The sequence below is a fragment of the Eucyclogobius newberryi genome, unplaced genomic scaffold, assembly GCF_026437365.1.
Source record: "Eucyclogobius newberryi isolate DKJ021-1_F unplaced genomic scaffold, fEucNew1.0.hap1 SCAF_8, whole genome shotgun sequence".
NCBI lineage: Eukaryota > Metazoa > Chordata > Actinopteri > Gobiiformes > Gobiidae > Eucyclogobius > Eucyclogobius newberryi.
This window is the reverse complement of record NW_027316500.1, coordinates 20,211,277-20,235,217: the sequence shown is the minus strand read 5'-3', so window position 1 is coordinate 20,235,217 and position 23,941 is coordinate 20,211,277. Positions and strand designations below refer to the sequence as shown.

Here is a 23,941-nt window from a genome sequence, read left to right as displayed (position 1 = left end):
GAAGTTTGAATCCAAGCATTGCTGACACTGCTGGTGCTAAGGGAGACTTCACAGTTATGTGACTTTTACTTAGCTCTTGGTAAAGAGGTGAACAATCAACCCCTGTTAGGTTTACACGTCTGCAGCGAGCTGTTAAAAAACATCAATAAAACGTCCTGGGACAAAGTGATTGATTATGGGACTGGGCTCTTTAAGGGACTCTTGCTTCAAAACTAGTGTGGGCACTCATTCTCAGAGTAATTGTAACTGGAAGCAGAGGACAGACCGACATCAGCAAACCAAAAAAAAATAAAAAAATCAGGCCGCCACATTTTGAGTTCTATAAATCATATTGAAACTTAAACATAGAATTCCATAGGGCATGAGGACACCAGGAGGGAAATGGTGGGAAAGTATGTGAAAGATGAACCCAGTGAGGAACACCCTTTCTGAGGCCGAGGCAGTGAGAGCAGACATAAGCTGCTATACTGAGGTCTGATCTCCAGGGCTCTGCTGTATCTGAAGCCCCTGAGAACCATAACCAGACTGAGTTTCCACAGTACAGGCCTAATGAGAGGCTGCAGTGTGCCAGTCTGCATGCGACTGTGGAGAGAGCGAAGTACAGTTACTCCAGTCAATCACCTGGTTCTTCTCACAGTTTTTTTCTTTTTTAAAAATGTACAAGAAAGATGTATTATTGTTGTTTGATTTAAAACACCCTGAGCACAAGATTTGACACAAAAAGTCGCATTGTGATAAGGGTAAAGAGTGGAGATGGCAGCAATATGTACTAAATATATTTTCAAAGTATTCTTCCCACTGGTAATACCCTCAGAACACCATTCCCTGCCTCGCAAGGCACAAGCCAATCAATTGTATAAAATGGAAGTGCGTATTAACAATTGAAAACAATTTTGAAAATGTGTTTGGACGGGCCTACTACAATGTTTCTCTGATTTTGAGTTTTTTTTTTTTATTCAGTCCATAGTGAGGTGGTAGTTTACATTTCCAGAAAATGTTTGTCTAGAAAAAAATCCAATATAATATAAAATTCAATACTACTGAATTCTGGCTCAAAATCAAATCTCTTTTGAAATCGTACACGTTTTCCTAAAGCTTTTCTTTAATTTAAAAACTGCTTAGGATTCGGTTCAAAATGTGGAGGATGTCAAAAAAATATAACTCACTTGCATCTCCTTAAGAGTTAGGTAAAAATGAGTGGACTATAATTTGTCGCCACAAGGGGGCAGAGGAGGTCACTATGAGATAAATTGTTTAGACTGAGAGCCATTTTAAGCAGTAAATGGCACCATGATTGTAGTCCTGTGCCTGAATTCTTTGGTAATGTCTCGTTTTCTTTCCACAGTCTGCTCGGGTTCAGAGACGGTGTTTAGTTCAATACAACATACGGCGACACATTTGCAGTGTTTATTTCTTTCAAGTCATTCATAAAATAAATAGACACAGTTCCAAAGAATGACAGACTGTACAGAGTTGGAGTTGCTCAGCTTTGATTAGTTACAGAAAAGCAGACAATAAAATGATAAAACTGTAGAAGAAAAGGAATTTAGTGGGACAAATGAAGCTGCCTGCTACAAACAGTGAATAAAAAGTAAACATACACGTGTTAATTATCCACACAGCTTAAAAGGTAACAAAAAGTGGTATTTATGGAACGCAAGTTTGACTGAGAATAATTGTTAAGGTGTAAATTAAAAAACATTAGCTTCCATCAACCATCAGTATCATCTATTCTATACGACAAATTATGTTCAAAAAGGCTACAAGGATGTTTGTTTTGCATCTCTACCACCAGAGGAGGAAAATAACACCAAGGTGTATGCTAATTTACACACTGTTGTTTTAAATATTAAGAAGATACTGTTGGCATTTTTATTCACACGCAGAAAAGGTTTACGTCAATACTTTGTATTATTGTATTACCTCTTGTTTGATTACTGTGTAAGCCCTGACTTAGTTTTAGGCCCTAATGCAGACTTTCAGCCCTGAAAACAACTGCTGGTTGATATTTTTAATGGAGGAGCCCTAATATAATACATATTTCCAGTACTAATATATGGTATTGGTGTGAATTAACATACAGAACAGGTAAATTGATAACGGGGTGGTTGTGTGCGATTGTGGCATACAAATCCGTGGAAAAATGTGGTTTAAAAGTCCCTGGAGCACACGCATTGTTCTGAAGAGATTTTTCTTTGTGCTAACACAGAATATAATGTTGCACTAAATTCTCATGGCACATGTACATAAAAGCTTTAAATCAACATCAAGAAGGGCAATAAATACACTGTTTTCAATGTAAGTGATGAGTGGGTCAAACAGTTCAGAGAGATACTTTTGTTTCTTGAGGGCATTTCAAATGAAGTATAGTTTACTGTTCAAAATATATACCCACCAATAATTCAACACAAGTGAAGACTCTGCTACAAGGCTCAGACCAGACTCACGGGTAGGTCAGCGTCATCCAGGTTTAGGGGAAGTCCAGGCATTATGGGCTCAAAGCTGCTCCTCCGTCGCCATGGTGACTCCTCACGCTCTGTTACAGTGGTAGAGGTGGTGGGTGATTGGCACGTCACTTTGCCAGGCGCGTCTCCTGCAGTGATAGGCGCGCTGGTACATGGCTGGGCCGAGGCAGCAGGCTCATGAAGTGCTCGCTGTCCCAGGCCAGGCTGTGGGCGTGACCCCCACTCTGGGAAAGATGGTGGCACGGCAGATATGGGCGAGCGAGGGAGGGGGGGACCCGCGGGTGTGCGGTAGAATGCAGTGGTGCGGCCGCTGTTTTCCTGACAGTAAAAAAAGACAGATTAGTAAAAGGTGAATCGGGTATGAGGAACTGTGTGGCCTGAAATGAAAGGCTACAAACTTGGGTTAGCACCAGCATGAGTGGCCTGGCGTGGCTTTAGTAGCGCAGATTCTGAAGCCTGAAGTGGATACAGTTGGAGGTAAGAGTTAGCAGAGGAGATGGTGCTAGCAGTGGTAGTAACAGTTGTAGAAGGGTTAGAGGTAGAAGGAGTAGTTGAAGTATGTCAGCAGGTTTTAGGGTTCGAGTCTCAAAAGGTTGCAATGAAGGGTCGTAAGAAGCAGTGGACTGGTGCGTGGTCGTCATTTCACAGCTTTTCACTATCACATTTTAATCTCTGAAAAAGAAAAGAGCATGCCAAAGAGAAGACAAAAGTAGAGCAGAAGCACAGGTGCAGTGGTTAGTAAACGTATGGTATTGGTTAGACCAAGATACATGTATCATTACATGCATTTTTAGGCTCACATTTTTGTTTGTAGTCAATATTGATAACTGGCGAAAGTTAGTAACTTAGACAATGCAAGCATGAGATTAAAATTCTATAGCTGCCTTTATGATTTGCCTTAAGATGCAATCATCTTTTATTCGGTTCACAACACAATCATCCGTTTTCAAATCAACTGAGAAAACCCGAAATCATGCACCTCAGAAATATTGCACACAGGGCCATAATAAGTTCAGGTATTTAACAAGTGTAAAGAATGAGAAGAGAGAAACATACAGGCTGCGGACAGGAGGAAGGAGGAGAGATAAGCAGGAAGTCACACATCTAAGACAGGTACACAGCTGCAGCAGGCTGCAGAGACAGGGCACCACACAGAAGACACATGGACAAGTCAAACACAGGTTAACATTTATACAATGCTTCAGCTGGACAGCAAAACATATGCATTTAAAGCTCAGAAGCGTTTAGGTCTTAGATCTTGCTGTTGCTGTAATGGGGAAAGGACAAGGGTGATCCTGTAACCATGCTGTAAGAATGAAAGACTCATTTAGTCACATGTTGAAAATAATACTGCATTGAGCTACAGCATGACTGCATTTTAATAACTTGAAGTACATTTGATTTATGGAGGCCTTTTGTCGCATACAAAGGTTTATAAATCAAGCATACTTTGTGACTTAAAAAAAGAGCAGAGAGAATAAACCTTACAAAATGCAAGCTCAGCAGAGGACGGGCAAGCTGCATTAGGGCAATGAAGAAACTGAAGCGGCAAGAAAAGGTGGGAAGGGGGAGCACTTTTCTGGTTATCACAGCCAAAGTCAGGGGGCGGTTATTGGAAATAGGAGCATCAGATGTGCATCTGATTGGCTCATATTGTCTGTAAAACCACAGTGGAGCCAGTGAGTGGGAAAAGTGGGCTTTAGTTTAAAGGGAGTCTCAGAGTAGCGGACATACGTGCTGCTGCACTCCCCGATTCGGGACGTATACCTCTGTAAACAGGGGTTCGACAGCCGTCTGGCCTGCCGCATCTGCAACAACACAGTGCAAAGCGGGATTAGAGGCGGTGTGTCCACCCATCAGAGGAGGACGAGGGGGAAGACTAGGACAATGACACAGATAAAGAATCCAATTGAGGAAGAAGGTGAGTAGAGAGAAGACAAGCCAAAGTGGAGAAAGAGCCATTTGTAAACACCTGTGTTTGAGGCCAGGTGTTCAATGCTGTACCGTCAGTACTGTGGCATCAGTGCACATTATACTACTGTATATTCAAATCAACTTTGGGCGACAAAGGCAAAATGAGACAAACGCTGTGCTACTGTGTGAGTGATGAGTACACTACAAACCAAAGACAGTGAGGGGAGAGAAAACAGGAGGTAGAAACACAAGCATGCAGACTTTGGATGATTAGACTCATCTCGAACTATTATAAGCTGTGTGCGTCTTTAATAAACCTCATTTGTAGTTCTGATATACACTATAGTATACATGACATAATGATCATGCTTGTCAAAATATTACACAATTTCAGCGTGCTCTACTCCTTCACTTTTGCCACTTCTATTTATCCAGGATTCTACAAGGTATACGGTGAGGTAGTACTGTACAAAATAAAAAATACATGAATAGAACTCAAATGTACATGTAGCTGTCAAACTGAAGGAGCACCATATCACAGCAGTCCTAGTGTAGTGTGCCCAGACCTTTCAGAGCGGGACAACAAACCAGAGTACGTCCAGAAGAACATCAATATTTGCTGGACCAAACACGGCGAGAATGTGTTAGATGAATAACTTATACACTTCTGTAGTGGGCGAATATTATACATACTGTAGCAGCGGATCTCCCAGGTCCTCGTTGGGCCACAATAGCCCCGGACACAGCCTTGATCCAGCTATGCATCTCCTCTGGACTGTCAGCCTGAAGAGGAAACCGCGCAAGAAAAGGTGAAAACTACGACATGGAACAAGACGTGTAGTACTTTCTGCCGGTTTATACCCATTTACTAACATTTGAATCAACCACACAGTTCACCAAGCGCCTACCTGTATGTAAAAAGTCCTCGCTGTGGTGACGACTTCAAACAGATTATCCCGCATCATGATATCACTACAGTCCAAGGAAGAAAATGTAATCGTCTCACAGTTCATACCATATTAAATCGCAGTGCAACCACAATATTCTGTACAAAAGACAGTGGCGTACAATAGCAATGTGTTAAGACATGTCATACCTCTGTTTGCACTCTTGGACTTTGTGAACTTCTTTTAGTGGAATCATTCGAAGCGGTTCCTTTTCCTGACAACACAAGTCACATTCAGTATACGACATACAGCATGAGCCAGGACGTGCATCACATCTGTATTACGGGAAAAAAGCGCGAGGTAACGATCTTCATGTTGATGTTTGATATAACAGACAGCTTTGTGTGCGTCTTTGGATTATAGTTTGGCAACATGGATAAAGCCGTCACACAGCAGGGCACTGTGTGGGATGTTAAGGCACAAAGGGGCCAAGAGGGTAAAAACAAGACATGAAAAGACATGTATTGTGAATGCAAAGAATTTAACGTGTCGCAGCTTGCTTACACTAGATTAACAGGAAGGGCTTTTGTACACAATTGTACAAGAAAATGGAAAAACAAAGCAACATATCACTAAAGAAAAATGACTTATGATATTACCAAGTCAGATTTGAAATAGCTCATAGCGTTTTCCTCCAGAAGGAAGTAGCGCCTTTTCCAGTTTCTCATCTGGGAAGTAAGAACAAGACGTCAATTCCACACCAAAGGATAGATGTATTAACGCACATTGTTTTGACTGTTTGGAGAATCGTACCACGGCTCCTTGCTTGACACAGTATCCAGATTTGATGACTGCGTGTTCCTGAGAAGGCCTCCCCAGGAAGTACGGCAGCTGACTGTGGGAGCGTTGCATGGACTCGCGGTCGCCTTTCTCTGCTCCGTCGGCCCCTTCCTGCTGGAAAAAAGACGTCCAGGCCACATCATTAATGACAGTTTTAAACAGATGTGCATTTGTACAGAATTAGATCAAACTAAGATTTTTAACTTGTATATAAAAGATGCAGCATTTATTAAAGAATGACACGTAGACTGTTTTAACAATGTCCTCAGCATCTGATGCGACATTGCGATAATCAATACATTTCACTTGATGTTCCACAATATATCTCCATGTTAACATTAATCAGTACAACTGTATCGCTTTGTTAAACGTCCACCTGCAAGTTGTTTATGAGTGAATAGTTCGACTTAATTACGCACAAGTTTCCTCGCTTTACATCACATTATATCAGTATTTCTTTTATAATTAGTTCTGGTGATAGATCTTATTTTTACTTGTGTCTGTGTAACAATGGGGACTCCTCCGATGATCTCCGTCCTGTACGAGACTTGTTTCTTGGTTCCTACGACGTCTGGCAAGCTTCTCTGGTTCTCGGAGTTGTGCTGGGCGTCGGACGACTTTGGCACCTGAAATGTTGGGGCGGTGCGTGGTAATTGTTACTTACTGTGTGTCGAATTATGAACAATGCATCGTGTATGGGCTCACTGTGATCTTAGTTGCTTTGTTGAGAGCGTTGACCCAGTCCACGAGGTCTTGCTGATCGTTGGCTTGAAGGAAGAACTTTCTCATCCCGGCGTTTATCACTAAACAAAAAAGAAACAGCAAAAAACAGAGGACATGAGGAAGTTGTGGTTCTTGAAGTGACGGACAATGTAGAACATATATTGTGTGTAACATTTCGTCTCAAGGTTTGATATTACAAATGAGAACAGAATGCACCTTAGTCTTAGTCTTATCCACCTCATAATGTCATGTTGGCTGAACTACACGTTTCTACACTTGCACGCTCATGCTGCACTCCCCCTGAATAAGCGGAACAAGATATATATATAAAAAAAGGTCAGGGGCAGTTGTTCTCAAACCGTGATGAGGGGATTCCTCTGCATTTCAAATATTTGCTGAATTCAGAAACAATTTAATCCCCTATTTTTGTCCTTCTTTAGGCTTACAGCAATTGTGTGAAGCTATTTGAGACATGGTTTGGATCTGGCTGTACTCGGAAGGACAAATATTTCATGGTGGTACTTAGTGTGAAATGTTTGAGAACCACTGATCCACTGGTGAATATGTAAGAGGACTTACACTCTCTTCAAATGTTCCAGTTTTGTAGCTTAAACCGCCTGTGTGTGTGTTCATCATTTCCTGTCTATAATGTAAGACTACACGACATGAACAGATGACAAGTAAAACTGGTGGGTGTAGGACATGCAACTGCGACTGAATATACACTGTATTTGTGGTCTCGTTTTGACCTTCTAGTGGGAGGACACAGTACAGTGAAAATGACTCAAAAATGGTCCCATTAGAAACGACATATTTTTATTGTTCTACTAATAAAAAAATCAATCCTTTTTGTACTAGAATGTTGGAAGTTCACTCAGAATAAAAGGCATATAGATAGACAAACATTAAATATATAATTGGCTCAGCAAAGGTTAGGTTACAAACATTACAACAATGCTGCTACACAACTGTCTCTTGTCTCATGACTTAAAGGAAACTACCATCTGTTGGAATTTGTTGCTTGTCAACTAAAACAAACCCTACATTATCTAGTTTCGTCCAAGTCTGCTGCTGAAATGTTTAAAAAAATAACCACAGCTTTTCATGAAAGCAGAATAGCTTTTGGGGATCTTACCAAAGCAGAATTCTGCCTTGGGCCTCAGCTTGGTGGCATCGCTGACCTGACAGAGAGAGATGAGTGTTGTAAGCACATCAAAGCATTATTTTACACTTAAACCAACTCCATTCATGCTTCAGTTACCTTGGAGATGTACGTGAGCTTGAGGGAGCCGACACACTCCGCTCCCACAGGCAAGTTCTGGAAAACAAATTAATTCAAGAGTTGAATTGAATAATGTGTTGAACATGTTACAGACAAATTGCTTTTACACCTGCACATTGTTCGAGCTGGTATTTCAGACAATCCTGTACGTGACAAGATTACAGTAGCTTCCAAAGAATTCACACCCCTGGAACCGTTCCATATTTTGTCACGTCATGATCACGAGCCTTTTATGCGTATGTGTAACACAAGTTTGTAAACTGGAAGGAAAATGATACATGTACATGACTCCCAGATTTGAAAATATGAATACAAATTGCTATCATTTGACTTATGTTTGCTGAAAGATTGAACGTTGACCTAATGGTTCAAGAGTCCACATGTGTGTAATCTAATCTTAGTATGAATGCAGCTGTTCTGTGACGGCCAAAGAGGTTTGTTCAGAGAAGGTTGTGTCCAAGGAACACACCAAACAGGTCAGGGATAACGTTGTGGAGAAGTTCATAGCAAGGTTAGAGTACTTTTCAATCCATCATCTGGAAATGGCAAGAGTATGGAACAACTACAAACCTACCAAGACATGGCCAACCACCAAACTTACACAGTGAATGTGTCCACAGGACATCAATTCATCGTGCACTACACAAATCTGGCAAGATCTCAAGATCTGAAAACTGCTGTTCACAAATGCTCTCCATCATGAAAGGGCAAAAATGTCAGTCTGTAGATGAGCAAAGCTGGTAGACATACTCAAAAAGATTTCCAGCTGTGATGGCAGTGAAAGGCAGTTCCACAAAGAATTGACTCGGGGGCCTGAATACTCACTGCACTTTTTTTTTTTTTTTTAAATCTGGAAATCATGTATAATTTTCCTTCTACTTCACAGTTGTGTACAACTGTGAGTTGCTCTTTCACAAAAAATGACAATACAATTTATTTAAGTTTGTGCTCATAATGTGGAAAGGTTCCAGGAATAAGAATATCACTGTACTTTTATAAAAGTAAGTAAACAGTAGTAATTATACTGCCATAATTTTACCCCAATATCTGATGAAGATTTGAAATACAAATTGGGGATTTTACAACATTAATTTTTAATCTTTATCATCTATAAAAAGAACAGAGACTTATAAATTATTAATAAATCTCCTCACTGCATGGTTCATAAATACTTCATGCAACAGTGCTCCTAAAATGTTCTAACACTGAACAAGGCACAATTATAAAAGTTAACATCAAACTGCAAAAAGCAAACAAGGCTGCTGAACACACTAGTTTGTACTTTCACTAAAACTGGACCATGAATCGCCCTTTGTTGTTTGAAGCATGTACTTTACCTGTGGGTTGTCCATGAACCAGACCAGGCTGCCCTGTTGTGTGTCCAGGATAAAGTAGCGCCGCAGGAACTTGCCACTGTTCTCATTTTCCTCGATGTCCAGGAAACCACAGATGCGGTTCTGCCGGTCCACGTAAGGCATGGGTGGGTGTGGGGAGCACTGACCACAGACTATTCCTAAAGTCACAAGGAATACACACATCAGTTATGGCAGAAACAGTACTAAAATGTACACGTCATGCATTTACCGCTTTACAACTGAATACTGCATCACTGGTGATGTTTGGGCACCATTGTTATAGGCGCAGGTCTAACTTTAAGACAAATGACTAAATATGCATAATTATGCCTCAAACCACAACACAGAATATTTCTATTTATAAATGTTCTCCCTTTTGCCACATCGTCCCCTCTTCTTTCACCTACAAAATTGCTTACTTTTTGTCTTTCTACCTCGAACTGCCCCTGTGTGCCAACCTTCCCGTCTCTCTGTGCCACCTCCTCCCTGCTCCTGCGATTCCATTTGGCAAGCCTCTGACCAGCCCCTTCTGTCTCCTCCTCTTGCCCGTCACAGCTGAGCTGAGCATCCTCTAAAGCCCATTCAATGCAAGAGACTTTCATACTAAAAAAGGGCCAATCATCACCCCTACCCCGAAGACAAGTGATGCTTACCGTGCAGAAAGCCAACACATTTATGTTCATAGCAAAATGGTTCATTGTAAATGGGGTTTTTAATCAAATTATCATGATCAAACAATCCTGACTTCCAGAATGAACACCAGAATCTGCACTGAACCTTCGGGGTCTCGCCGACCCTCTGGAACCCCCTGCCACAACCAATCAAGAACTGGACTCACTTCTCAAATGACTTAAGAAAATACCGATAAATGTCTCAACAAATATAAATTACAGGTTGCAGTCGGTCTTGAAGCCTGATCAGTTTAGAACCACTGGTTAAGCATTTTATATAGCTCAATAAATAGAAACGGCAATTAGTTGATAAATATAGAAGTTGGATTTTCATTCCTGTCATGTTGTAAAAAAGTTTAAATTTGCAAGTGAGAATGTCTTCTGGGAAGCCCAGATAAAGGCTCTCTTTCTGCAGGCCTCTGTGTGGGTGGATGGGGCGAGAAACGGACAAAAGGTCTTGTTGTTGTATATGGACACTGGGTAGAGTGCAACACTGTGCAGGGCCATCCTATATGACACACAGGCAACAGCGGTTATCTCCAGTCCATACAGTACATACAGTACACATACTGTTACACATGATTCAACATTTCAGTGCTGATATACTGTAGCTGTCTAGGAGGGTAGAATCTAATGGTGAAAATGGTCACATTTTGTTTAGTGCTTTCCCACCTTCAAGACACTCAAAAAGCACTTTAGCCTTTCACGCAGACGGTGTGTGTATGAGGCAGGTTGAGCCTCTTGCCTGAGGACAAAACAACAGCATTTAACTGAGCGATCAAAGGTTGAACTGCCAACATGCAGCTCAGTGGGCTAACCCTCTGACCAAAGGAGACCAACTGAGCTACATATAAATGCTTTTTAGCATACGCAAACAGCGGTGTACAACAGTCAATTTTATCATTAACAAGTCTCAAACCTATCCAAATCCAAACTAAGGGTAGAGAGGGAAGTGATGTGATGATTGACCTCACAGGACACAGAGCAATATACAATGCCAGTAAAAAATCCATTCATTGTTAACTACACTGTGAATGTAGGTTATACTTTGCCACGTGAATACTAACACAGTTCGTCTGGTTGGTAAAGTACATTGTTACAGTGTCAAGTTACTTTCCCACAACATGATTACTCCATCATATCAGTGAGTGAGCATTGTCAGCTGTTGATATTAGTTGCATGGCCCCACTCCCCGGTGTGACTGTATTGCGTCGTACCTAACAATACAATACAATACAATACAATACAATAAATATCTCGATACAAGGTCCACGATACGATCTGAATCCCGATACACAGAACTTGATACAATACGTGTCCTGATTAATGGATATCCCTTGAACCTGGTGTTAAAGTTAACTAAAATTATGTTTTGACAAAGAATAACAAAACACATTTAATGTTCACACTGTCTTCAATATCAGAATATATCAAGTGTCCTATGATGAAGTCACATTTCCAGCTCCTCAGATGCAGCCTCAAAGCAGCAGTCTGTAGGTTAAGAAGTGTCGAACTCACAAAGTATCACAATACGCATCTCTGTTACATCTGGTACTTTTATAAAAGATAAGGATTTATTACAACGAGTCAGAACCACAGTATAATAAAGCAGGGCAACTTGAACTCAGAAAGTGGTGCTGTAAAATATTATGGCCCTGTTTCCATCTGCTTAAGCCACTGCCTGTCATCACTTGCAGACAGCTGGCTTCACAGTGGACAGGCCATGAACACAGAAAGGACCAGTAGCTTATCATAACGGTGCTTAAAAAACTCCAATAACAATCCAATAACTCGTCAATTATAAACGTGACAAAGCAACAGTGCTCATTCAAGACTATAACCCGCGTGTGCAATGCCTTGGATGTGCTAAACTCATATCAGACATCACTTGCAGTTTAGAAGTCAGTGCCACAGTTAGCATCAGCATCAGTCAGAGCTAGCACACTGCCAAATGAGCACAGTAAACCAAAGCACCATGTTTACTTTACATTACAGGACAAACGGATCTATTGAACCGTTTAAAACATGGACACGGCTTAATAACTGCCAAAAAACGAGTTGGAAAACCTTTAATTATCAAGTGTTTCAGACCAGCCACAGAAGTGCAGTCAAGGCTAAGCTAACACCGCGCTGATGCTACTCACGGTGCCACAGTATTTACGCTTTTACTGTAAACACGGAAGTGGGTGTCACGGTCTAATAACTCTTGATCACACTTACCCAACTCCAGCCTCTTCAGACAAATGTGTACTTCGAGGTGCGCAGCCCTCAACCCATCTCCCCCATGATCCGAGCTCACAGCAGCGATGTGTTCCGCCTGGTGCTCCGCCTGCTGTGGCCCCTGTGCGCACACGCAGCGTGTGTGGGTGTGAGACACATGAGCGTCTGTGGCGCTCACTCATCTTTGACATGCTCCATTTCACTTTGTTTCGGTTTTGAGCACATGCTTGTGATTGTGAGAGTAAGATGTGGGGGGAAGATAGACGAGGAGGCTTTCTTTCTTCTTGAGAACAGAGTGGGATTTGAACATGTATCTTTACTTCCATGGATTTTTGACGACAATTATTTTCTCTTTCTCAAAGTAAAGTAGGCCCATAGTTTTGGACATGTGTGTGCTTTGCGCCCTCTAGTGTTTGATATTGTCACATCAGCGTCTACTCAAACCAGATCAACCCATGTTTTACATGCCCTTTTTGGCGTATCTTCTGGCCCTGACAAAAATCCTAACAAATTCAGAAATAGCATGAACATGGTTCTATAGGCTATAGCCTCCTCCTGAGTCGCCCGGCCTAACCGGGGCCTAAGCGGGGCCTAACCCCTCTTAAAGCTTAAGAGAACATTGTCCCAGCAGAATCCCCATGTATTGGAGCAACAGCTCTACTCTAAGATCTTTGGTGATCAAGCACCTCATTCTTTTTAGATTCTGCTGAGTTCCCTATTTGGCTTCTTGAAATGAGTACATATGCCACAGGCTTGATAAAAATTAACCCATACGTATATATTTATATACGCATGTATATTTATATACATATACACACATACATTCATATGTGTGTGTGTGTGTGTGTATATATATATATATATATATATATATATTATATATATATATGTATGTATATGTATAAGTATATGTATATATATATATATATATATATATATATATATATATATATATATAATCTCCTTGTTTTTGTTCTTGTTTTTTTAATGACCTGTGTTTGGTATATATATATATATATATATATATATATATATATATATATATATATATATATATATATATATATATATATATAGTCTACATAAATTCTAAATAAGGAAGGCTCATAAATGCATGTTTTATGGTAGGCGAATAAACTATTTGAATTCTTGAGGCTAATTTGAAGTGATGCCTGATAAAGGTAGTCCTACCTTGCAATATTCATCATTATGTAGGCCTAGATGTTTTGCGCATCCTCAATAAATCTGCTGCAGAACGTGCTTTTGTTGACGCATTGCCTCTGACCTATTAAGCGTCAGTTTTGTGGGATTCGACAGTGGATTGACCAACCAGAGTTGGAGGCGGGAGGCGCATGGCGCACTCAGACTCGCGCACGTAAAACCACAGGCGTTTCTCCGACAGCGGCGCTGGACTAAAAAGGCAGGCGCTTTTAGCTGTTGGAATCTATGGCTGTCATTTCGTCCATAGGGGGATTAACAGACTGTAATTTGACCGCATACATCCTGAATTCCCTGATATGAAGGTGTGAGTGGACCCAGGTCCCGGCGCATCAGCATGTCCAACCTGAGCGATGAACATGAGCACGCGGAATACACCAGGGCCCCAAAACGGCTTAAGACCGAGCGGTATGAAAAGCGGGATAGAGCCGCCAGAGAGGAGAAGAAGGATGGAGAGGAGAAGAAGGATGGAGAGGAGCTGGAGGAGGGGGAGGATTCTGACTCAGGCTGTGCTCCCGCGACAGGGGACACTGCAGCAGACGGCCGGGGCCGCTGGACAGCCACCCCGCGTGCAGCAGCTCATAAGGTGGCAGTATGCATCCCGATCACATGACACACGTGTGCTCTGTCTGCAGGGCACAGGTGGGCACGTCGGCTTTGCACTGGAATCAAGTAGAAATGGAGGAAATGCTCAGAATAGGACGAGCTCCTGTCCCTCTGTCGGTTGTTGTCCTGCACAGCCATTTAGAGCCTCTCTCATCCCACTTATTTAGAAAAGGTCCCACTTTATCACTGGTGCCATATGAATGGTATAGAATTGTGGTATTTACATCGTATAATAAACATTACATAGTCCTCACAAAATAAACAAAACATTACATTTTGGGATCCTGTTTTTCTGGGTTGATCTGGATGATCTATTGCTATCCCAAGCTCTGTGCTGTAAGGGATACACTTTGAAAATCATGTGGTTTTATAGCAGTATTTATCTATCAGCCTAAATATATCATGTTCATAGCTCAGAGCCAGCCCAGGGACTATTGAATAAACAATTGATCCTTCCCCATCTAACCTGTACCATTAGACACCTGAAAGAGGAGCAGGAACCTTTGTGGCCTTCAAATCTTATGGTTTAACAACATCGTTCATTTAGCATCACTTGTGTTGTAGGATACTGGAGAAGACCTGCACCGCCTCTCTCCCAGCCCCGTGGTCCATGTCAGGGGGTTGTGTGAGGCCGTGGTGGAGGCTGACCTCATTGATGCCCTGCAGAGGTTTGGCTCCATATGGTGAGATTACCCTCCAGCAGATGTCATGTGGCAGTAAAGCAGCATTCACAACACAAATAGCTAGTGACAAATAGTGCATATGATGATGGTATAAAAATGTGGTGTTGCTGTTAGTTTTTCACTGTCCGTGCAAATCGTGAAAGTAACAACAATTATGTCTGTGTAATAGTTATGTGATGATGATGCCCTTCAAACGCCAGGCCCTGGTGGAATTCTCTGATGTGGAGAGTGCTGACAAATGCGTGTCCTGTGGAGCCAAGAAAACGGTGTACATTGCAGGTGAGCTGTCATTTATAAAAGGTCAATCATGAGATAATCAGTAAACGTTCAATGCAGTGGCTATACCTCGTCTAAAGTAGCGAATTATCCATGGGTTTAAGCATGATGAAAAGTTAAAGATGTTGCCAAAAAACACTTAAAAACAAATATAATATCATTTGAGTGGTGAAAGGTCCTCAAAATAACTATATAACCCACAAATATGATGAAAATGAACAAACCCACACACTTCAGCAAGCCTTTTTTATGATTGTTTATGATCATATAGCTGTATACTTTTTCCCAGCAGTGCTTTTCTTATTTTTTTTATTAGGTCAACAAGCTTATTTTAACTACTCCACATCCAAGAGAATTACCAGGCCAACCAATGCAGATGATCCCAGCAGTGGAAACAAAGTCCTGCTCCTGTCTATTCAGAACCCTCTTTACCCCATCACCACGGTAACCAGACTATCGCACATCCTCCACGGTGTTACGCGTGGGTGCGACACTGTATGTTCATTTATTTTATTTTGCAGGACGTCTTGTACAAAGTGTGCAATCCAATAGGAAATGTGCTCCGGATTGTCATTTTTAAAAGGAACGGGATCCAGGCAATGGTGGAGTATCCTTCTGCAGCAGGGCGTGTGTGTGGGTGTGCTGCTGAATACAGAGACATCTCCTTGACTGCAACACTTCAGGTTTGAGTCGGTACAGTGTGCACAGAAAGTCAAAGCAGCGCTGAATGGAGCAGATATATATGCAGGCTGCTGTACCCTCAAGATCGAGTATGCGCGGGTGAGTAAAAGTGTAGCTCAAACAGAAATTATTCAATTGTTACGCAAATGCTGTGGGGTTTCTCTTGTGGTTTCATCAAATATTTTCATATGTAATTGTTCTAAAAAATATATAAAATAACTGTATTTGAGGCAGACATAACAAAAATAACTTTTGGCCTTGTTTGTCGGGTGTGCTTTTGGGCCTTTTTTATTTTGTTTCACAGCCAACACGTTTGAATGTAATCAAGAATGACAATGAGAGCTGGGACTACACAAAACCCTACCTGGTCAGAAGAGGTGAGTAAACTTTTCTGCATATAGATTAGAATAATCAATAAAACCAAGACGCCTGCACCTTTTTCCTTCTCCAATCAAACACTCTCATCAGTCAGCCCCAAAACCACTCACCACCAGCCTGCACTCGGCCCCTACTGTCCCGCCTCAGACTGTCCCACCCGCAACTCTGTCCCCACAGCCTGGCCTCTGTAGTCTATTAGGTGCCAAGTTAAGAATACAGTTTCAAAATATCAAACTTAACTTTGCAACACGCTTACTAAGTCAAATCCGTTTTAACAACTCCTCGGTCTCCACTTTGTCAGGACATGGAACAGTAAAAGGCAGTTTGCAGCAGCTGAAAAAGGCTGCAGTTCAGTGGAGTATGCGTCAAAAGGGTTTCAGGTAATGTCTGTTTCTTTGTTGCCACAGCCATCAACATTTATTACTGTAGAAATTTGAGAAATTATTTTTGACCCACACTGGTGTGCACTACTTCCACAACCTGATGTCATGAGGAGACATAGACCTTTGTATACAGTTTGTAAACTATGTTCATGTTTTGTTTAATTTATATATAACATAATAGGCAAAACATCAGTTCATTATTTATTTATCTTTGGGATCCCTGAAAATACTTGTTTTCAATATACCCATGCTTAATGGAGCAAACGGGGCAGTGGGGCATATGTTGAGGGTTAAAGAAAGCACAGCAGGGAATTCCCACTCTGGGCCCCTAGAGAGCAGACAAAATGATAGTAGTCAGTTAACATTGGCAGTTCAGATGACAGCGGTTCATCCATACGCAACTGTAGGTACATTTAAAATCAGTTCTGTTTATTGTTTTTGTGTCTCAAATATCAAATATATTGAAGGTTCTGAACTCGAGATGTCATTCCCCACAAAACCTGACAAGAGTAGAGTATGTGCGGAGTATGGGTACCTCCTAAAAAAATAAAAACAAGTTATCCTAAATTTTGATTTATTCTAATGTCGCTAGTGTGGTAGGTAGGCGATTCACACTAAAGACGTTTTCTAAATTCCTAATCCCATGTGCTAAATTACAGAAATATTAAGGTCAATTCCATTCCTCAAAGACAAAATAATAATAATGATACTCTAAATGCCAAACAAGTTTAAAGTCACGTCTTTTGTTTCTTTTAAAGCTGGACAGTAAAGAAAATGCATTCAAAACTATACATTTCAGTTTATTTTCAAGCAATACAACTGACCCCTGTCAGCAAAACTGTGACCTTATGATGAGAGTGTTTTGGGGATCATCAATCCAAATTGACAAAGGGGCCCTAAACTATACAACTACTATTGACAGAATCCATTGAGTCTAGGTCTAATGTTTACTGACTTACTGTTGTGTTTTACAGAACGTGGTAAAGGTCGACAGCGCCAGGCCATATTAGGAGAGCACCCATTATCCTACAGTGATAGTAGTTATGGTAAAACTTGTACATTAGAAACCTTATTCTATGTGAACTAATTATTGTGAAAAGCCTCTGTTGCAGGTGCACTCAGCTCTCTGTTGCCTCTGCCTGGTAACGGCAGATACAAACTCTCTTCTGTGGATGTCCCAGATATGGTGTCTTACCCTCTGCCCCAATCATCCAGCCTGTTCTATGGCCAGCCCCCCAGTTCAGTTGCCATGGTGAGCGGGTTGCATCCAACTAAAATGAACTGTACGCGAATCTTCAACCTCTTCTGCCTTTATGGAAACATTGAAAAGGTTGGTGTAGTTTTCTGTATGGCATAAAACACGGAATTGTGATGATATGCTATTTAATGAGATCGTCATATCAAGATGACGTTTGTTAATTCATAATAGCACATAATAAATATAGTAACTGACTGAATAATGATCAAATTCAATGAAAAAAAAAAATATATATATATATATATATATATATATATATATATATATAAATTGGAAAATGAATATGATAATGTTTTGTGCATCTAAACAATACAGGTGAAGTTCATGAAGAGTGTTCCTGGGACTGCACTGGTCGAGATGGGAGATGAGTATGCAGTGGACAGAGCCATCACTCACCTCAATAGCATCAAAGTGTTTGGCAAAAGACTCAATGTCTGGTAATATTTGTTTTACTTTCACTCAGTGTATGTGTTGAAAAGATTGTAGATGCTAATACGGTGGTTGACAGTGTGTCAAAGCAGCATGCAGTGATCCCCAGTCAGGTCTTTGAGCTGGAAGACAGCAGTAGCAGCTACAAAGATTTTGCCATGACTCGGAACAATCGCTTCAGCAGTGTTGGACAGGCCTCCAAGAACATCATCCAACCTCCGTCTGCTGTGCTGCATTACTACAACGTCCCCCCCTGCATCGCCCAGGATTATCTACTCAAGGTATGCTGTTTTAAGAGGTAACTTTAGTTTGATATAAGCTACTGTGTCCTCCAAAAGCTAGAAGTGTAGAGTTTAGTAGCCTTTAAATGTATTGTCTTTCAAAAGATACATTGTTTTTGGCAAAAATAGAAGACAAAAATTTACATTGTTGCAGTTGTTACATTCCTGCCTCTTCTCTCTTGTTGCTATTTCAGCTCTGTACAGAGCACAGTGTGCCAGGATTTGTCAAATTCAAGGTCTTTGATGCCAAACGTAAGTGTCACATAAGTATATAAATCATAAGGTTGAGAATGGTGCAATCTATTATCATTAGATGGACTCGAGTTTCTTTGTTTCATTGTTTCAGCTTCTTCTAAAACCATATCAGGACTGTTGGAGTTTGAGAGTAAAACAGATGCAGTGGAGGCTCTGACTGTGCTCAACCATTACCAGATCAGGATTCCCAGTGAGACACACACACACGCACACGCACACAAACACAAACACACACGCACACACACACACACACACAAACACACACGCACACAAACGCACACAAACACACACAAACACACACACGCGCGCCCACACGCACACACACAAACGCACACAAACACACACACAAACACACAAACACACACGCACACAAACGCACACAAACACACACACGCGCGCCCACACGCACACACACAAACACACACGCACACAAACACACACGCACACACAAACACACACGCACACAAACACACACACACACACAAACATACACACACAAACACACACGCACACAAACACACACACACAAGCACAAACACACACACACAAGCACACACACACACACACACACAAGCACACACACGCGCACACATAAGCACAAACACACATTTAGAACGCTCCACTTCCCACTGTCTGTCCCTAAATCTTCTTGAACAAAAATGCTGTAAATATACACTGTCTGACCGGGAAAAAGGTCCTCTCCTCCTCCTGGATAACTGCTTCATGTGTGATGATCTTTCAGCTGCAACACAGTATTTTAAACCCAACTTATGCAGTGAGTGGCTTCTCATTTCTGAAACAACCATGTGGAAAGACAAATCCAGAGGTCATGGTAAAGATGTCAGTGTGTTTGAGAAGTGAGAGTGTTTGGGACGAGCTGGAGAAGGCTTTGTGCATTGGTCACTCTCACATCATCAATACAAGAGCAACTGGTGAAAAATAATGACACACTGGACGGTAATAAATGTTTTAATATTGAGGAAGTTTAATGAAACTATATCAAAGCTAAAGGTGGTCCTACCAAATATTAGAGCGTATGCCCCTTTTTTTGTGGTGACATTTTTTCCCTTTCAGACTTTTTTTCCCTTTCGGTCAAGCAGTTTATATTTATAGTCTTGATAATAAAAATGTAAATGCTTATGTTTTCTTCTTCATTATTCAGTTTATTCTAATACTTTTGACTAGTAGTTATTGTAGTGACACTTTATTACTGTGTAATTATAAAATAAATGTGTTTCAGATGGCTCTAATCCCTACACCCTGAAGTTGTGTTTCTCCACTTCATCTCACCTGTAATGAGCAGTGGATCATCATTATCTCCAACTAAGTAACCATAAGAATCTATTTCCATGTTTTTAGTGTCTCGCCAAGTCTTAATATATTTCATTCATGCTTCAAGGGTGCGTTCACTCTTGTCCTATATTTCAGTCCTGATGTAGACTTAGTTTGGGCCTGTTTTAGTCGCGAGGTCTGCGCTACGATGCTGAATTAGGGGGTTACAGAGGAAACTTCAGGGTTTAGCGGTAGTACGAAGCTGGATCACTTCATGGTAGATTTTTATGGCAACATGCCCTGAACTCATATCCTGCACTGGACCAGGCTAAGATCCAGAATAAGATAAGAAGACGAGTCTCTGACCAATCACAGAGGCAAGAATCCTGCTGCTGTGAGCTGCATCAGCAGCCAGAGTGGAGAGAGCAGCGTGGAGACATGAGGAAATACATAAGTGACAGTTCATATACTTTTATATCACTGCACTCAGAATGATATTCAAACACAGATTCAGATTATGCATGGGATTCCTAGATTAAATATACTTATTGTTTAAGCATACCATATTCAATTATTTGCGCGCTATTCTAAACTGTAAAGAATTAAACACTTGAATGCAAATGCATAATTGAATGAGGCTGTGCATCAGAGCAACCTGCTTTGCAGTGCCACTTATACAGAGACGCTCACTGCAGGTCAAGTGTATCAGCTTCAAAGTACAGGCCTTTTGTCTTTACCAGATCAAGATGTGGGTCTAGTCTTGAGCCAGTGTGAACGCACCTGAAGAAACATGAAGTACCTAAAGTTCATTAAAAATAATGAGCTCCTCATAAACTCCATACTGCTATGCTTTTCAACATGATTTATTATGAAATGATTCTTTCTTTTGCCTAAGGAATTGCTGTTACTTATCACAAAACAAATGTCCAAGCTATTACAAAATATAAATATCTCAATGTGATGTTCAATTGCTGTGTTTTAAAAAGTCAGATTTTACAGTGACTCAGCATTTACTACATTTTTCATCATGCTTTTTTCCTGTAACAGTGCTACACCTCCCAGTGATTCTGTACAAAAACATATCATTCACGTACTGTAACAATGTCTCTACAGTCTGTAAAGACATGCTTAGTCTGCAGTAGGTCTCCAGTTGAACGCCTAATGCCTAAGAGGAAAAAAATGAATAAAAAAAAAAAAAATATATATATATATATATATATATACACACACACACACACACACACACACACACGATGACTGAGATTCAGAATTATATACAATTAAAAAATATTAAATAAATGACAATCCCAAAATTGTAGTAGATAGAGAATAATTAGTTACAAGATTCTTGTAATGATCAGAAGTTACTATAAATTTGGTTGTATTAAAATGTGTTATAGCATTAGTTGTAATATAGTCACAAGGTCAGACAATCGTACTTTTGTTAGTGATTTCTGGGTGAATTGTTATTATATGATAAGCATCTTTTTATGTATGCACACACACACACGGTTTGAATCAATTGCATAAAGTTACATCTGATGTATTACAAACTTCTGTGCAATGTCCTTTTTTTGCTATATTGGCTGTAAATGTGCAATACGTAACAATAAAGCCTCTTCTGTTACCCTACTTAAGTTGGCAATGCCTGAACAACTATGATCAAAATTTAAATTATCAAATGCTTCACGCTTTACAACACGATGCTATGGCCGTTTGTCACAGTTTGTCTTTTTAAATGTGTTAATTGCCCAGTCTGTCAGCAGTGGGCAGTTAAGGAGTGTGAACCCTAATAGAGATGCACTGAAGCGATCTTCACATCATCCTCCCTCCACATCCTCTCCTGGCTCGTATTTGTGTCCCTATGAGGGACCTATCCTATAGGAGAATTCTGTTCTGCAACAGTATTTGTTTTAATGCTTGAGTACTATTAATTTGTTCTTTTTGACTGCCCAAAAGCACAGAACTGAGGTGTCTGGTTTCTGGATCATGTCATACTTTACCACAACACACAGGAAAGTCAGAGCTGGTTAGAGCTCAAATTCTGAGTCTTACCTTGACATTAGATTTTAATCTATAACACTATATATATCCTCTCCTTGAACCGACACCTTAACGTGGTGGAGGGGTTTGAGTGCCCGAATGATCCCGGGAGCTATGTTGTCGGGGGCTTCAAGCCCCTGGTAAACTGGCAAAGGCCAAGGCAAACAGGTCCTAGGTGACGGGTCAAACAAAGATCGGTTCAGAAGCCCCCTATGATGAGTAAAAGAACAAGGCCGTTTACGTCGCCCGGATCGGCGTCACCGGGGCCCCATCCTGGAGCCAGGCCTGGGATGGGTGCTCGATGGCGAACGCCTGGTGGCCGGGTCTTACCCCACGGGGCCCGGCCGGGCACAGCCCGAAGGAGCGACGTGGGGCCGCGCTCCCGTGGGCCCACCACCCGCAGGAAGATCCATAAGGGGCCGGTGCAGAGAGATCTGGGCGGCAGTCGACGGCAGAGGCCTCGGCGACCAGATCTCCAGACACAGAGACTAACTCTGGGGACATGGAATGTCACCTCGCTGGGGGGGAAAGAGCCTGAGCTTGTGCGGGAGGTTGAGCGATACCGACTAGATATAGTCGGCCTCACCTCCACGCACAGTTTGGGCTCTGGAACCCATCTCCTTGAGAGGGGCTGGACGCTCCACTTCTCTGGTGTTGCCCGCGGGGAGAGGCGGCGGGCTGGTGTGGGCTTGCTTATAGCCCCTCAGCTCAGCCGCCACGTGTTGGAGTTTACCCCAGTGAACGAGAGAGTCGCGTCCCTCCGCCTTCGGGTGGGGGACAGGTCTCTCACTGTTGTGGGGGCCTACGAGCCGAACAGCAGTGCAGAGTACCCGGCCTTCTTGGAGTCCTTGGGAGGAGTACTGGACAGTGCACCGACCGGGGACTCCGTTGTTCTACTGGGGGACTTCAACGCCCACGTGGGCAATGACAGTGACACCTGGGGAGGGGTGATCGGGAAGAACGGCTTCCCCGATCTGAACCCGAGTGGTGTTCAGTTATTGGACTTCTGTGCTAGCCACGGATTGTCCATAACGAACACCATGTTCAAGCACAAGGGTGTCCATCAGTGCACATGGCACCAGGACACCCTAGGCCGGAGGTCAATGATCGACTTTGTTGTCGTGTCATCAGACCTCCGGCCGCGTGTCTTGGACACTCGGGTGAAGAGAGGGGCAGAGTTGTCAACCAATCACCACCTGGTGGTGAGTTGGATCCGCTGGCGGAGGAGGAAGCCGGACAGACTTGGCAGACCCAAGCGCATTGTGAGGGTCTGTTGGGAACGTCTTGTGGAGCCCTCTGTCAGTAGGGTATTCAACTCGCACCTCCGGGAGAGCTTCTCCCATGTCCCGGGGGAGGTTGGGGGCATTGAGTCCAAGTGGACCATGTTCTCCGCCTCCATTGTTGATGCGGCTGCTCGGAGCTGTGGTCGCAAGGTCACCGGTGCCTGTCGTGGCGGCAACCCCCGAACCCGGTGGTGGACACCGGAAGTAAGGGATGCCGTCAGACTGAAGAAGGAGGCCTATCAGGCCACTCTGGCTTGTGGGTCTCCGGAGGTCATCGACAGGTATCGGCAGGCCAAGCGAGCCGCGGCTCGTGCTGTCGCAGAGGCAAAAACCCGGGCCTGGGAGGAGTTCGGGGAGGCCATGGAGGAGGACTATCGGTCTGCACCAAAGAAATTCTGGCAAACCGTCCGGCGCCTCAGGAGGGGGAAGCAGTGCCTCACCAACACCGTTTACGGTGCGGGTGGAGGCCTGCTGACCTCGACTGGGGATGTCGTCGGACGGTGGAAGGAATACTTTGAGGATTCCTTAATCCCTCAGT

At 42.2% G+C, this 23,941-nt stretch overlaps 2 protein-coding genes across 17 annotated transcripts; one reads left to right on the top strand and one right to left on the bottom strand.

Moving 5' to 3' along the window:
* Positions 1–1,393: 1,393 nt before the first annotated feature.
* Positions 1,394–12,511, bottom strand: LOC140351589 (pleckstrin homology domain-containing family A member 1-like). Of its 15 annotated transcripts, none has more exons than XM_072437469.1 (14): positions 12,358–12,511; positions 9,449–9,624; positions 8,091–8,147; positions 7,965–8,010; positions 6,812–6,909; positions 6,601–6,732; positions 6,080–6,220; positions 5,926–5,994; positions 5,476–5,540; positions 5,288–5,351; positions 5,073–5,162; positions 4,200–4,273; positions 3,522–3,596; positions 1,394–2,783 (listed from the first exon to the last, which is right to left on the bottom strand). In XM_072437469.1, the coding sequence occupies exons 2-14, from the start codon at positions 9,587–9,589 to the stop codon at positions 2,573–2,575; spliced, it is 1,263 nt and encodes a 420-aa protein (XP_072293570.1). In that variant the 5' UTR covers positions 9,590–9,624; positions 12,358–12,511; the 3' UTR covers positions 1,394–2,572. The 15 variants fall into 15 exon arrangements, 13 of the variants coding, with proteins under 13 accessions (XP_072293570.1, XP_072293574.1, XP_072293572.1 ...); XM_072437473.1 differs by having other exon boundaries at positions 4,233–4,273; XM_072437471.1 differs by having other exon boundaries at positions 6,080–6,217.
* A 1,257-nt stretch (positions 12,512–13,768) lies between these two features.
* Positions 13,769–21,709, top strand: LOC140351247 (heterogeneous nuclear ribonucleoprotein L-like). 2 transcript variants are annotated; one of them, XM_072437019.1, is made up of 14 exons: positions 13,769–14,161; positions 14,746–14,864; positions 15,034–15,143; positions 15,457–15,584; positions 15,662–15,747; positions 15,824–15,920; positions 16,126–16,198; positions 17,557–17,628; positions 17,764–17,912; positions 18,156–18,277; positions 18,349–18,550; positions 18,745–18,802; positions 18,897–18,995; positions 20,046–21,709. In XM_072437019.1, the coding sequence occupies exons 1-14, from the start codon at positions 13,913–13,915 to the stop codon at positions 20,099–20,101; spliced, it is 1,620 nt and encodes a 539-aa protein (XP_072293120.1). In that variant the 5' UTR covers positions 13,769–13,912; the 3' UTR covers positions 20,102–21,709. The 2 variants fall into 2 exon arrangements, with proteins under 2 accessions (XP_072293120.1, XP_072293119.1); XM_072437018.1 differs by having other exon boundaries at positions 13,774–14,161; positions 17,695–17,912.
* Positions 21,710–23,941: the final 2,232 nt, after the last annotated feature.